Source organism: Cercospora beticola, chromosome 6, assembly GCF_033473495.1.
Source record: "Cercospora beticola chromosome 6, complete sequence".
In the NCBI taxonomy this organism is placed as follows: domain Eukaryota; kingdom Fungi; phylum Ascomycota; class Dothideomycetes; order Mycosphaerellales; family Mycosphaerellaceae; genus Cercospora; species Cercospora beticola.
The window spans coordinates 543,830-557,384 of record NC_088940.1 but is presented as its reverse complement, the minus strand read 5'-3'; the positions used below and the strand labels follow the sequence as shown (position 1 = coordinate 557,384).

General features: G+C 54.4%; 5 protein-coding genes across 5 annotated transcripts; 2 read left to right on the top strand and 3 right to left on the bottom strand.

Moving 5' to 3' along the window:
* Positions 1-71: 71 nt before the first annotated feature.
* RHO25_009341 (uncharacterized protein) lies at positions 72-1,586 on the bottom strand (the record flags this gene model as incomplete). The annotated part of the gene is made up of 6 exons (XM_023600877.2): positions 72-716; positions 771-840; positions 889-952; positions 1,004-1,127; positions 1,358-1,474; positions 1,539-1,586. 6 exons carry the CDS (start codon positions 1,584-1,586, stop codon positions 72-74), a joined length of 1,068 nt encoding a protein of 355 aa, XP_023453507.1.
* Positions 1,587-1,792: 206 nt separating this feature from the next.
* On the top strand, positions 1,793-2,571 carry RHO25_009340 (uncharacterized protein; the record flags this gene model as incomplete). Its single annotated transcript, XM_023600876.2, has 2 exons — positions 1,793-1,901; positions 1,955-2,571. The coding sequence occupies 2 exons, from the start codon at positions 1,793-1,795 to the stop codon at positions 2,569-2,571; spliced, it is 726 nt and encodes a 241-aa protein (XP_023453506.1).
* A 247-nt stretch (positions 2,572-2,818) lies between these two features.
* RHO25_009339 (uncharacterized protein) lies at positions 2,819-4,552 on the bottom strand (the record flags this gene model as incomplete). Its single annotated transcript, XM_023600875.2, has 1 exon — positions 2,819-4,552. The coding sequence occupies one exon, from the start codon at positions 4,550-4,552 to the stop codon at positions 2,819-2,821; it is 1,734 nt and encodes a 577-aa protein (XP_023453509.1).
* A 701-nt stretch (positions 4,553-5,253) lies between these two features.
* RHO25_009338 (uncharacterized protein) lies at positions 5,254-7,879 on the bottom strand (the record flags this gene model as incomplete). Its single annotated transcript, XM_023600874.2, has 8 exons — positions 5,254-5,589; positions 5,641-5,834; positions 5,891-6,119; positions 6,171-6,930; positions 6,981-7,143; positions 7,191-7,461; positions 7,514-7,723; positions 7,775-7,879. 8 exons carry the CDS (start codon positions 7,877-7,879, stop codon positions 5,254-5,256), a joined length of 2,268 nt encoding a protein of 755 aa, XP_023453508.2.
* Positions 7,880-9,678: 1,799 nt separating this feature from the next.
* Positions 9,679-12,625, top strand: RHO25_009337 (uncharacterized protein; the record flags this gene model as incomplete). Its single annotated transcript, XM_023600873.2, has 3 exons — positions 9,679-10,566; positions 10,615-10,880; positions 10,933-12,625. The coding sequence occupies 3 exons, from the start codon at positions 9,679-9,681 to the stop codon at positions 12,623-12,625; spliced, it is 2,847 nt and encodes a 948-aa protein (XP_023453503.1).
* Positions 12,626-13,555: the final 930 nt, after the last annotated feature.

Sequence of the window (13,555 nt, the reverse complement as noted above, 5' to 3'; positions counted from 1 at the left end):
TCTCATGATGAGATGGGGCGAGGCTACACATCTGCTCGCCTAGTATGACATGGCAGAGAGTGAGTGTCTCTCTAGATATCCATATCAATGTCTCCTCCAGCAGTCTCTCCGCCTCCATTCGCCGCACCATTGCCATTGCTCTCTGCAGCATCGCCCTTGCTACCCCAGTAGTCGTTCATCTCAGCGTCCAGCTCTTCGGCAGTCTTTCTCGGTCTGCCACCAACAAGCGGGCGGCCCTCGTCGTCTGTGCGAGCCTTGCGTGCTGGTCTGCCACCTCTCTCTTCCCGTCGCTCGCCAGGACGTCTGCCGCCCCCACGACCACCTCGATCACCACCACGGCGTCTTGGAGGCGATCGCGAGCGAGGCGCGTAGGTGTCTCCAGCTTGTCGTCTCGGGCTGTCGCTCCGCGCGCGTCTTCTCCGTCCTCCATCTCTGCTGTCCTCTCTGCCACCTTCGATGCGCTCGAATATGCTGCGCGGTGCGCGCTCAACACGGTCTGCAAGTGCGCGTGGTGGTGGACCGGGTTCTGCCGGGCCGTTTGGCATAACAGTGAGGCGGATGGCCTGGCCATTAGCAGGACAGCCGTCGAATTTCTCGAAAGCATCACGTGCGTCGCGCTCGTCCTCGTAGATCACGTATGCTGTGCCGGTCGATCGATCGGAGCGGTCGTACAGAAGGCGAACAGAGGTTGTCGGGCCTACGCGCTCGAATAGTTCCTGTCATTGTTCAGTGACTGCTATGCGCTGGTGTGGGTGAGCGCGAATGCTTACGCGCAAATCGTCTTCGGTGAGCTCGTAGTGCACATTGTCCACTCTGATCTTGGTACCGCCGCCGCCGCGTCTGGTTCTTGTCAGTGGAGTGCTACAAGCCTGCCATAGTGCTACTCACGGCGCAGCGCCTCTGGGAGCGTAGCGGTCGTCGTCCTCAGCAGGACCCCGATAGCCTCGTCGGTCTGGTGATTGTCAGAAATGTCCTCTCATCGCTCACCCGCAACCCAGCTCACCATATCGATCCTCTTCGAAGCGGTCATGCACCCACTCGCTTTCTCTTGTGTCAGCTTCTGCTCTGCGTGATCTGTAGTCGGTGTTGTAGTACGAGTCCAAGTTTGTTGGTTCATCGCGACGGTACTATTGAGGCCGCATGCCCTGGTCAGCTCTGTCGGTGCAAATGAATGCAGTCTAGTCTTTCGTCGTCGATCGCGCTCGTTGGGTCGCCGAGTCCGAAGAAGGGGCTCCGTCGATGTACGATCGTCTGATGAGACTTTTCAGGAGGGAGGAGGAGGCGGCACCTAGATGATTATCATGTCAGTGATTGTTGCGCCAGATATATGCTTGCGAATGTCGCTGTACTGCCTCACCTTTCGTACTCCATCTCGGGGATACTCTTCCCTACGTGGCGGTCTCAATGATGGAGGCGGTGGGCGTCGATCGCCGTCGCCGCGTCCTCGTCCTCGTCCGCCTCTGCCACCGCCGCGCTGGAACTCTTGTCAGTGCTGACCGATTGTTGTTGCTGCTGCGGTGCGACGTCAAGGAACTTACGCCGCGCGCAGGGCGTTCGCCGATGATTTCGTCCAGACTGCGATCCATGTTCGATGTCGTCAAAGTCAATGGCGATGTCGAGGTGCAATGCGACAAGTTGTCGAGTGTGGTGAAGTAGTGTCGCTGGCTGCAGCCGGAAGACTTGCTTGCTTGCTTGCTCCAGCTCCGCCGAGCACGGACATTGTGTCGCTGCCCAAGTTCATCATTCACGAACAACAACCAGTATACCGTTACACAGCATCAGCTAATCCATCATGGACCAGCGGTATGAGCTTTGCAGAGCAGAGCCGTGCCTTTGGCCTGATGATCACTCACTCAATCCCCAGAAGACTGCCTTGGTCATCATAGATATGCAACGCGACTGTACGAGAGCACGAGACCATCATCGCGGCACGATCATCTGACGGGATCTCAAGTCTGCGAGGAAGGCGGTTATCTATCGCAACAAGGCTACGATATAGGCCCTCTGCGAGCCATCATTCCCAACATCCAAAGACTTTTGCAGCTCTGCCGCGAGAAAGGCTATCAGATCTATCATACCCGCGAAGGCCACCGACCCGACCTGTCAGATCTCTCCGAACGTGAGCGGCAACGCTCGCTGCGTGACCTCTCAGTTCCTGGTATTGGAGAACCAGGCCCCTTGGGACGTCTTCTAGTCCGCGGAGAACCTGGACACGATACCATTCCGGAGCTATATCCACGCGATGGCGAGCCTATCATTGACAAGCCTGGCAAAGGCGCCTTCGCCAACACTGACTTTGATCTACTGCTCCGGATCAGAGGCATTCAGAACTTGATCCTCTGCGGCGTGACAACTGATGTATGCGTTCATACCACGATGCGAGAAGCAAATGATCGGGGCTATGACTGTCTACTCGTCAGCGATGCCTGCGCTGCCAGTTCCAGAAACTTGCACGACTTGACGATCATGTCCACCAAAGCTGAGGGTGGCGTCTTTGGTGCAGTCTCGTATGTAGAAAACGTGATCGAGGGCATAGAGACTGGCTTGTACGAAGAGAATGCCGAAGGCTGACTTGATTGACATATTTTTGAGACTGACAAGTTTTGCAAAGTTTATTACATTATCTCAAGCACTATCAAGAGCTAAAGCAATTACATTCTAGGGCCTTACTAGGCTTGCGCGGTACAGCTCTATCCCATTCTATTGCTGACCTCCATTTCCAAGTAAAAAAAGAACACCCAAGAACGCCAATTGAAGACCCAATCCCTACCCTTCGCACCCGTTGTCGTAAAATAAATTATCATATGTCGAAAGGTCCTCACGCCTTGCGCTCGACCACGACTCCCTGCGCGTCGGCAGCCTCCTGCTCTCTCTCCTTCTCCAGCTGCGAGGCATACTTGGACTTGGCACGCAGATTGGCTCCCTTGAAGAAGAAGTAGTAGACTGGCAAGACGAGGAAACCACCAATGCAAGCCAGCATGAAAGTCGGCCAGACGGTCATGTAGTCACCTCCTGGGGCGATGTTCTCATACATTGGGACTGTGTATAGAGCTGCGATACCAGCAAGGAAGTCACGGCAGAAACCGTTGCCACCAGTGGCGGAAGCGGCGAAAGGTCCGTAAGCAGCAACGAGGTAATCGATGGTGTGGAGGTAGATGGCGTAGTTGGCGATACCGATGATGAGGACGAAGAAGAGAGCTCCGATCCAGTGGACACCGTGCTCTGGTCCTAGTGAGGTGAAAGCCCATCCTAGGAGACCGATTGGAAGGCCGAGCACAGTGAATAGGAGTAGCCACAGACGTTGCTCTGGGACGGCGTTGTTCTTGACTCGTCGGCCTGGGTTGAGGGCGAAGTGCAGAGCACCGAGAGCGTAGCCGATGAGGTAGCCCAGAGCAAGTCCGAAGAAGGCGAAGCCGATCTGCTGCGAGGAGAAGTCCCACTTCTTGAGAATAATGCCGAAAGAGTCCAGACCAGAGAAGATGAGAGAGTCGCTGAAGCCGGAGAGGAGAGACAAGAACAGCACGATTGGCTCGGTCAAGAGCAACCAGTAAGGCCTCCACATCAGCTTGCCAACATGCTTCCAGCTCAGTCTCTGCCAAAAGCTTCCTTGAGCCTCCATGGGCCCCTGCACAGTCTCGCTAGGATCCATCTTCCTCCTCTTCTTGGCCTCCTGATCGAGCAGAATCTCTGGCCTGGTCTCCGGGAGACAAATATGAACCACCTGGGTGAAGCAACCAATCGCAACCGCAATCCAGATGCAAGCCAGTCCGCTATATTTCTCGACCACAGTTCCACCCACAATCGGCGGAATAACACTGCCGATCACAGATCCGAAGCAGGTGAAAGCCACAGCCTGGAATTGCTCCTCAGGCTTGTACATATCAGCCACCATTCCCAAAGTCACGGAGCCACCAGCACTCGACAAACCGCCCAACGCACGAGCCGCGAAGACCCAACTCCAGCTTGGAGCAAGCGCCACAACGACCATGAAGATATTGACCAAAGTCATACTCGTCTGAATAACCCACTTGCGTCCGAACTCCTCCGAAAAAGGAGCCCAAAGTTCGCATCCGAAAGCATACATTACCAGGAAAATCATTTGAGCGAGGCGGGCCGTGGCGGCAGAGATATCGAAGCGTTGAGTAAGTTGCGGGACGGCAGACATGTAAACTGCTGCGTTGTAGTTTTGCGAAATTTGGACCAGAAGCATGCCGGTGAGGACGAGCCATTTTTTCCAGCTGGACCAGCTTTTGGCCGTGTAGGCTAAGCCCTCTGGCGACTTCTCGGTGAGGATGTTGGGGTTGTTGTTGTCTGGAGCGGCGCCCGAGGTGGTGATGTTGGTCGCACCGGGGACTTTTGCTTCGGAGCCGCGAGGGGAGGTTGAGGCCACGGAGGTGGTGGTGATTTCGTTCTTGTCTTTGTTGTCGGTCGTGTTGGTTGTTGCGGTGGCGACGGACATCTCTCTTGTTGGGATGGGCTCGTTGGTGGTAGCGGGCTGGGGATGCGTGTATGTCAGGGCATCCCCGAGACTCACTCTCGGCGCCTCACTCATGGTCAAGAATGTGATGAGAATCTTGAAAGCGGTGTACTTGGAGTCTTGTTGTACTTCGGTGTTTGTTGTCGTCTTGTCGTTGCCGATGTACTCGGTATCTTGTTGTTCTTCTGTGATGCTTGATAGCTCGTGCGTGACAGTGGGTTGTGTCAGGTGTCAGACTTCGTCAAATCTGGAGAACTCTGGAGTAAATGGGGAATGGAGCGATAGGAGGGAGCGGGTAGTATCTATAGTCGCGATGTCAAGTGGCCTCGACAAATTTTGCCAGGTAAAAGAATGTATGGCAACCGACTGGTACACGGCAGCGAGATCCACTTCGAGGCCGCGCAACCAAAACCACACCACATACTTTTCCGAATGCGGCATGTTGAGGGGAGATCCAGTGGTAAGCATGATTTTCTTGACTGGAAAGATGAACAACTCGGGAGTATGTGAGCTAAGTACCGTGGTCAGTAGCCACTAGCGTAATGATTATGTGAACCTTCATGAAAACTCCGCATCTATCCTCGCGTGAGAGCCGATCGCAGAAACCTTTCTGAGCAGCGAAGCATGATTTGGCAAATTTCACGCGCACTGTAAGCTGGTGTGAGCTATACACATGTGCAATCGAGCTTCCCTGAGCGCAGCGGACTGAGGACCGTAACAGTGGCGATTGTCTCGCACCAGAAGCCAGCGGCGGAGCATCACAGCTTTTTCCAGCACTACATCGCAGGACTCGACAAGCCGTCGGCAAAGATTGGCACCATTGTCTGCACGCTCTTTAGGCGATGATACACAGGCGTCGTCCTAGCTTGACGCTTGGCAGGCGTGGTGAAGGGGCTCTCGCCTTCCAGAGGCCGCTTCGATGATGGCTGCCGGAGCTGTACCGGCTTGCGGGAGGGCGTCGTGGACTTTCGCGGATCGAGCATACGTTCAGAACGAGTCCTGTTGCGAGTGCGGAATGCGGAAGCAGGTGTTGTTGGCGGTGGCATACCAGATGAGCAAAGCGCGCGAAGTCGCTGTGCGACACCTTCTGGTGTACTCGGAACGTTTACATACTAGCACATTTAGCACGAGAAATCGCCAATGGATCATCCACTTGCACTTACATAGTCACTGACGTGGCTGAGGGCGTCGAAAAGCTCATATTGCAATTTGTCGAATGATCGAGCGTCCTCCGTGGGTACATGGTGTGGCTGCTTTGCGGTGCCGAGTTTGAGTGCCTTCGCATCGAGGGCATGGACGACGAGACCTTCCTCCATCAGATGCCCAAGCAGCTTTCCGGCGGTCTCAACAGAGAGATCTGCACTCAAGTCAGCTACAGCACCGGAACGCATGCACGCACAAGACGTAGCATACCCATCAAACTTGCGAGCTGCTCAGGTCGACCGGGCAGACCGCGCTGCAAAGCGAAACTAATCGCCCGACGCTTGAGTGCCAAGTCTCGCAAGGCAGCCAACAGCCCCGTGTCATTGTCGCCGAGCAGGCACTCATAGCAAGCGTGCTCATCTGGAATTCGAGGGTCGTCTGAGCCTGTGAAGCCGTAACAGTGCAGATGTTGCCAGGTGCTACAGAACGAACACTGAATCTGAATCTGCGCGTTAGTTTGCGATGCTGGACATTATGCTTACGAACTTACCAATTCATTCTCTTCCTCTGCATGAGAACATTGGCAAAGCACGACATCGCCATGGGTTTTCTTCAAGGTCTTTACACCCGCGATCCTGAGGGCCTTTTGCTTGAGCTTAGTCTTTGTAGACTTCAGCTGACGAGCAACGTCGGGCAAAAGGACAAGCTTGGCGCCGGTTGACGAATTAGCCAAAGGTCCCGCAGAGACGTTGCGATTCCCGAGATTCGATGAACTCGCCACCAAAGGACGCAGTAGTGCTTGTGTTTGAGTGTCTCCCTGGCTGAGATGCTCCGGTTTCAGCATGACTTGCAGTCCGGCTTTCATTTCTGGTACGTCACTCGACTGGGTATCCACGCTCTCCGATAATATGGGTTTTGCAAGAAGAGATGGCTGCGCAGGAGTTGGTTGAAAACCCGATGGTGATTCGCTTTCCAATGGCCTATTTGCTAGTGCTGAAGTAGGTGCTGGCGTCGCCATGGATGTCTTTGCTGCGGCGAGCACGTCCGGAGCACCATCGTGGACCATGGTCGATGCTGTGCGCCCGGTCATTGGTCCTTCATCAGCAAACACGGTCGAAGGAGTACGCCCTATCGTGCTTGGGACCTTGGCGACAGTATCATCGGGACGAGCGCCCAGCATATCTGCAAGCTCCGTCTCCCTTGTTCCTGCGATGGTGTAGACCAGGCTTGACGGAATTCGAGGCTGTTCCACAATGTGCGCCAGACCGCGAAGATTTGGCTGAACGAGATGTGATACTTTCAGAGACGCGCTGGGCAGCAGTCAGTAAATATTCCATATCGATATGGCAGTCAGACGGACCTGTGGTACGCAGAGTGGACGTCATCCAGTCGTTCGGTAGTCTTCTCCCAGCCATCGGCCTGAGCAAAGAGAATCTTGGACAGATTCGAAGGAGCGAAGCCAGCAGCTTTCACATCTTTACAGTCCTCGGGATAGAATAAAGCCATCGACACATATCGTTTCTCTGCAGGCGATTTAGAAGAGAAATTTGGGGATACAAGCGCATCTTACCTGGAAGATCCGGAAGTCCCTCACAAAGTTGATTGACGTGACGGATCAGGCTCTGGAGCGCAATGCTTGTGGCTTCGATCGTGATTCCTTCTCTGCCGGGACTGTCGACTTCGATGCCGGCGAAAACGCGCCCGCCGCGTCCATCGCTGTGGTACTTGATGGCAAATGTGTAGGTCTCGACCACTTGCTCGGGATGGTCTGGATCGGTGTGAACATAGATCTGTAGAGCACTCAATCGTCCCTCCTCCAAAGCGACGAATGCACCCTTCTCCTATATCGTGTCAGCGAGTATCGTGAAGAGTGAGATTTGACGTAGAACAAACCAGCCAGTCAAGGAACTTGTCAGCGCGCTTGCTTCTCTTCCGGCGAAGCACTTTCATCACGGTCGCCATGCCTCCGTCGTTCTTTTCGCCCTTCGGCAGCTTCCCATTGATGTATTCGCGATACGTAGGTAGGCGAGGTCCTGTGGTGTAGGTCTGCTCATCGAAGGCCTTCTCCGAAAAGAAACATCGCAGGTAAGCCAGACTGCTAAGCTGCGAGAACGTGTCAATTCCTTGTTAGATCCCATTTCTCAAGACACTCACGCTCCCATGCAAGAACGTCTGCACAACCTCCAGGCTTTGCTTCTGGGTGATTTCGGTCTTGGTCGTAGTCGGCGCCAAGCGCGTCTGCTGGAGCTGGAGCTGCATCGTCGCCATATCGCACCGAGCCGCACGTGCGAGACGAAGGACTGTCAGTGTCAGTGTGAGCAGGTGGCCGGACGAAGCGAATGGAACAGTCGAAGTGGGTGGAAAGCGAAGTCAGGCAGCCGCGCACCTGCGCCTTCCCTTCCTACGTAGAAGGACCTTCCGCAAGTATTCGGCAAGTGCGAGCAGAAAACGGAAGCGATGGACCGGCCTTGCAATGCAAATACGTGATACACGACATTTGATCACTTTTGGCATGCCTATATTTCTGTCACTGAATCCATGGATCAGTCTTGATGCTGGTTGTCGCTCATGCGCGTCACAACGCGTGTCCTTATCCTCATCTCCCAGTCTTTTCTAGTGCCACCTGCCGTGCTCCTCAAATGGCTGCAAATGGCATCCCTCATATCCTCCTCCTTGCCCGCCGTTCCCCATCTGCGGTACTTTGCGCCTCTGATGGCTCGTCTTTCCACCTCCCCGGCGCGTAGATGATGGGCCAATGGCGTGGAACACGACGCTCTGGTTTTCGTCTCGATACTGGCCGCTGTCAACTACGCTGGCTGGTCTGATCACTGAGAGGCGGCGTTGCGGTACAGAATGGACTGCAAGTGGAAAGTGTTTGCCAATCTGATGGTCTTTGTCTGGGCACTTTCCAGATTGGGTTTGGCGGCACCTGGTCTTCCAACTTCACAGCTGCAAACTTCACAAGATGCATCCTGTCAAACGGTCATCAGGCTCATCATGAAAGACTCAAGACATGTCCCATTCTTCAAGCATCCTCAAGCGTATGTCTCGATCTTGATAGAGAAGTGCCGGCCCATCGCATCACCAGCTTTCGCCTGAAAAGAAGGAATAGATTGCAGGACAGCCAGGCAGCGATGTCCCGTTCCAATGAACACATCCTATCGGTGTTCTGGCCGGCGGTCTGGTGCTCAGGCAATGTCATGGTCTCAGAGAGTAATCAAAACACAAAGGAAGTTTGTACAAAGCTTCCCAGCAGAGAAGTCTGATGCGGTCGACGCATCTGCCGTTAGTCTTGTGCAGAAGGTGCTGGTATCTTCGACAGGTCTTGCCTGCATAACGATGTTAGAACTCATCAGAGAAAAGGCTCTTCGATCCACTGGGAGGCAGATGCCATTCATTTGCATCGCCCTCAATGATTGGCACCAGACGGGCTTGCAACGGTGATGATTGTCTTGCATTGCGGCAGCCTGGTATGCGCTGTGCTCACTGATCGACTTCACTCAAGGTTCTCGACTTATTTGCAAGTCCGAGTGCCAGTCTCGCATCTGGAACTCTGACTGTAGCTACCAGAAAGACTAGGCCTCACTGAAGAAGTCGATTCTGCAGGTTCTGCGAGCACGAATAGCAGGGTTTGAGCTTTGGTGACGGAGAAATCGCATCCCGCCAGACTGCACGGCCCGATGCAGAACTCCATTGCGATGCGAGCGTACGATGCAGGCAGCGGGATCGAGCTATAGCGTGCGGTCTTCGGACTTGCAGTGACAGTGGCGGACATGACCGGCGGACCCTTCAACGCGGCGTTCGCTGCAGCTTCGCAGCCGCTACAGGTGGCGCAAAGTGAAGTGAAGCGGGTGACGCGACTGCCGCAACAGCGTCCACAGCTTTTCGCGCATCAAAACAAACACTGCAAAAGTGGAGACGCGCTCTCAAGTGTCGCTTTCGCCCTTCACCTCACTCGACCTGAGGTGCCACCACCCGTATCGACTGGTCAATCTTGTTTTCTTTTGCTACATCACATCGAGTCGCGCATCCTCGCGCGCCCCTACATCGCCGTCAGCATGGCGAGCCGCAACAACAGCTCGCTACCCGCGCTCGATCCTGAAGTGAACGAGTTCGTTCCGACCGACAACAACAGCAGCGCAAGCAACAGCAACAGCAGTGCGCGCCGCAAGCCAACTCTCGCCTTGATGCCTTCATTCAGCGCGCAAAACGACGGATCAGTCTTCGAAGGGCCAAAATTTCATTCCGCCCTTCCACTGTACCCAAGCAACACATGGTCGGCAAGTGCCAATCCAGTGGCCAGAAGCGCTGGGCTACCGCTGAAACCGTCATGGGACTCTCTGGGCTCGTCAAAGCCTGGCGCTTCCTTCTCTACTGCTGCTAGGCGCGATCACGATCGGATCGCGGGACTTGGAGTTTCCACTGTCAGCAACGGTGATGCTCGACTCAACAATCACCATCGTCTCGACTTCAAACCGCCAAGCTCCACCATCCGCTACACACAGACCGAAGAGTATCACAAGTCGGCCAATCCTTCCAACCGTGGTGATCTAGTGGTGAGAACAGATCCGCTTCCGCAACACCCCTTCAATCTGCCTAGCCAGGGATTTGGGATGTCTAATGACGGCAATGGTGTCACGAACAATTCAGCATCGAAGAGTCTGATTACAGGAACATCAATGAGCTCTACATCTGGCGGGGTGTTGTTGTCGAACAGTGGTACTCAAGACTCTACCATGGTTGCCACTCCTGTACGCTCGACTTTTGATGACAGTGACGAGGAGTCCGTGCCGGATGCTGAAGACGGTCACTGGACCGAGGGCGAACATTCGCAATGCTTGCGACGTGCTCTGAAGGATCCAAAGGCGGTCTGGGAAGAAGCATACGATGGCTCGTTGGCCGTTCTCGCAAACATGAATCCGGAGCATTTCACTTTTCCCGCAAATGTAAGTCCGCCCATTCCGCCATTCCTGCTTCGTACTAACTGATTGCAGAGTCGAGTCATCAACATCAAGACTGAGTTCCCCCAGAATCTCGTTGCTTCGGTTCGACTGGGGAAATACTCAGTCATGGAGAAGATCAGCGAGCGCATCATGGCTGTCTGGAATCGTTACGGTGGCACATCGCAGAAGATTTTCTTCTTGTTTTCTGTCAACGGCAGCAAGAAGTTTTCCGGCTTGGGCGAGCTCGCGGGCCCGTGGGATAAACAATCATTCCTTGATGGGTGGTCGGAGAACCCAGAAAGCCACGGTTGTGTTGGGTCAGTCTCCCTCGATATACGCTCCGTGTCCTCTGCTGACAATACGATACAGATCGTTTCCTGTTACCTGGATATATGCCAAAGACTTGCCGTACCACCGCTTCAACCACATCAGACAGCCCGGTACTGAGAACCCAGTCGGCAACATGTGGAATGGCATGCTATTTCCACTCGAGACGGGCAGAAGAGTCGTCGAACACTATGTCAAACTGCCAGCTACAGCAAGTGTTCTTGGATATCCAAAGAACTACCCCGACAACGATCATTCGAGCTCTGCTCAACGTCGAGGTACTTTTGGCAACCGTGGACCACGATCTGGTGGCCGAGGCAGTTTCAAGGGCTCCAACGTCAACACGCCGTGGCGTCCACAGAATCGCCAGCAAAACCATCAGAACACGTTCGAGGAAGACCAGGACCATGACGCTACGCCAACTCCAGCCAGTCGAGGTTGCTTGAGCGATGGTAGTGAAGCACCCCCGAGGTGTGACATTTCCACGTTCGGAGGCAGTTCTTCGCAAGGAGAAACGGTCTCGGCCTCGTTCGACGGTGTGGGTAAGTACAATTTTGTGCCAAGCAGAGCAGCAACAAGCAGTGATGGATCCTCGGCCTACTCTGCAGCTCCTGATTCTCTCTCGAAAGCCGGGGGTCGTGGCCCACGACCCATGCCTCTCCAGCTTGACACTCGCACCAGTGTAGAGGGCAACGCTCTAATGAGCACTACCACTGCAGTGGCCAATCCCAAGTACTTTTCCGCTCCGATAGGCAGTGGTCACGCCGGACTCCCGCATTCGGTCTCGATGGACGTTCTTCGTTCGAATACTGAGTCGCAGGCCATCGCGCGGCCCGTGCTACAGCAATCGGGCTCGATGAATAGCCTTTCACTGCAACTCCGTCAGCACTCTACTCAGCAGGGGGTACAACACGAGCCCACAGACCCCGGTGTGTCGCGCGCTGTTCCTTCCTATGAACAAGCTCTTACGCTGCACCAGTCGCCTTCTTCTACTGCACTGTCATCGCAGTTACTCCAGTATAGTCCAAGCCAGCGTTCTCCAACCCGCATGGGCTTCGACAGCAATGCTTTCCCGCCGTCCCCAGGTCATGGACAAGATCAGCATCAACTTATGGGCAAGTACCACGCGCTCCAAGCAGAGCGACACCGACTGCAGTCCGATCTTTATGCCTCGGGAATGACAGCTCTTGACCGCCAACTGATCAATGCCAAATTGCTTACCAACGAAATGGCGATTCAAACCACCGTAATGGAAATGAATCTTTTGGCGTCCAGACCAACACAGTCGTCGTCGCCAGAGCGGGCCAACGGCTCCTTTCACGGGGACAACTTCTTCTCGCCAAACAGTGGTTATCGCTACTCGCCTGAGCGAACTACTGGAGGCCCAAATTATTACTCGCCATGCCCACTCGGATCCCCTTCTCCCGGCACTGGCGGCACCATGTCCGGCGATGCTGCCTACTACAACGCAATGCACGGCAACTTTCGATATGCTGAGCCTCGCTTCACGCATCGCGCACAGTCTTCGTGGGACCTACGCGCCCAGCACGTGGACAACCTGGTCGCTTCTCCTGAACGCGGCGGTATGGAGTCAGCCGCGTCCAGATCATTCCCTCAGCATCAGTCTCCTGGCATCCACGTTGGCCCTGGACACGGCCTAGCCGGACGCCAGGGTTTCAGCTTCCAACCTCCCAGCGCTTTCAACAACAATCGCCAGGATCAAGAGTACGCTTAGATGTCGCTGACGAATTCAACGCCACGACTGCGGAACATTCTCTGGGCTCGGCGATCTTTCACGATCCTTCACCGCACCAACAACTTACACCGTTCTGTTCGACTCAACTTTACTTCTAATAATACGCATACTTGTGCACATCAGCTTCGCTTATCTGTCTGGACGCCAGACTAGGCAGTGAGCTTGATGGTCACTTCTTGTTTGCGCTTCTTCTTTGACACTTTGTTCGACTGCAGAGTACTCTACCTGCATGGCGACTTTGATGATGTTTGGCCCCATACCAGGCAAAATTGCCTTCCTGCTGTACGTTGTACGCAACGCTTGTACAGGCGCGGACCCTGTTGTAACCTGCTTTCCGGGAGGAACGAGAATGGGCTTGTGCGGCGGTACGGAGCGATTCTGCAACGGGAACGCCATGAGAGGCTGTGCACGAGAAATTGTAATAATGGAATCGGTGTGTTGGATTGAGAGGAGGTGGTGTACATAGTGCCTACATAGCTTCACTCAAACTGTTACATCGAGATTCCTGGTTGTCGTAGTCTTCTTTTCCGATTCGTGTTTTCCTGAAAAATGAAGTGCTCAGAGGCACAGAGTTGCTTGAGGGCCGCGAATTGCACAGCGTGCTCCGAGAAAAGTCGTGGCTTCGGTGCGCATCTGGAGTGTTTTGCGCACTCTCCGCGTATCTCTAACAGCAGTGCGAGCGGCCACTCTACTCGTCGCTGACGCTCAAGGCCCCTGTTCACTGCCCAGCTACCGAGATGTATTCTCCAAGAACAGAACAATAGTGTGAAGTGACAATAGTCGTTCAGAATAGAAAATTGACTTACAATTCGAGTCCCTCAATCACAACGACTTCACCCTCCGATTTATCTCAATCTTCTCGTGAAGCTCCCATCGATCCGCTGGTGAACAGCCCCCTGCTCAAAAGAC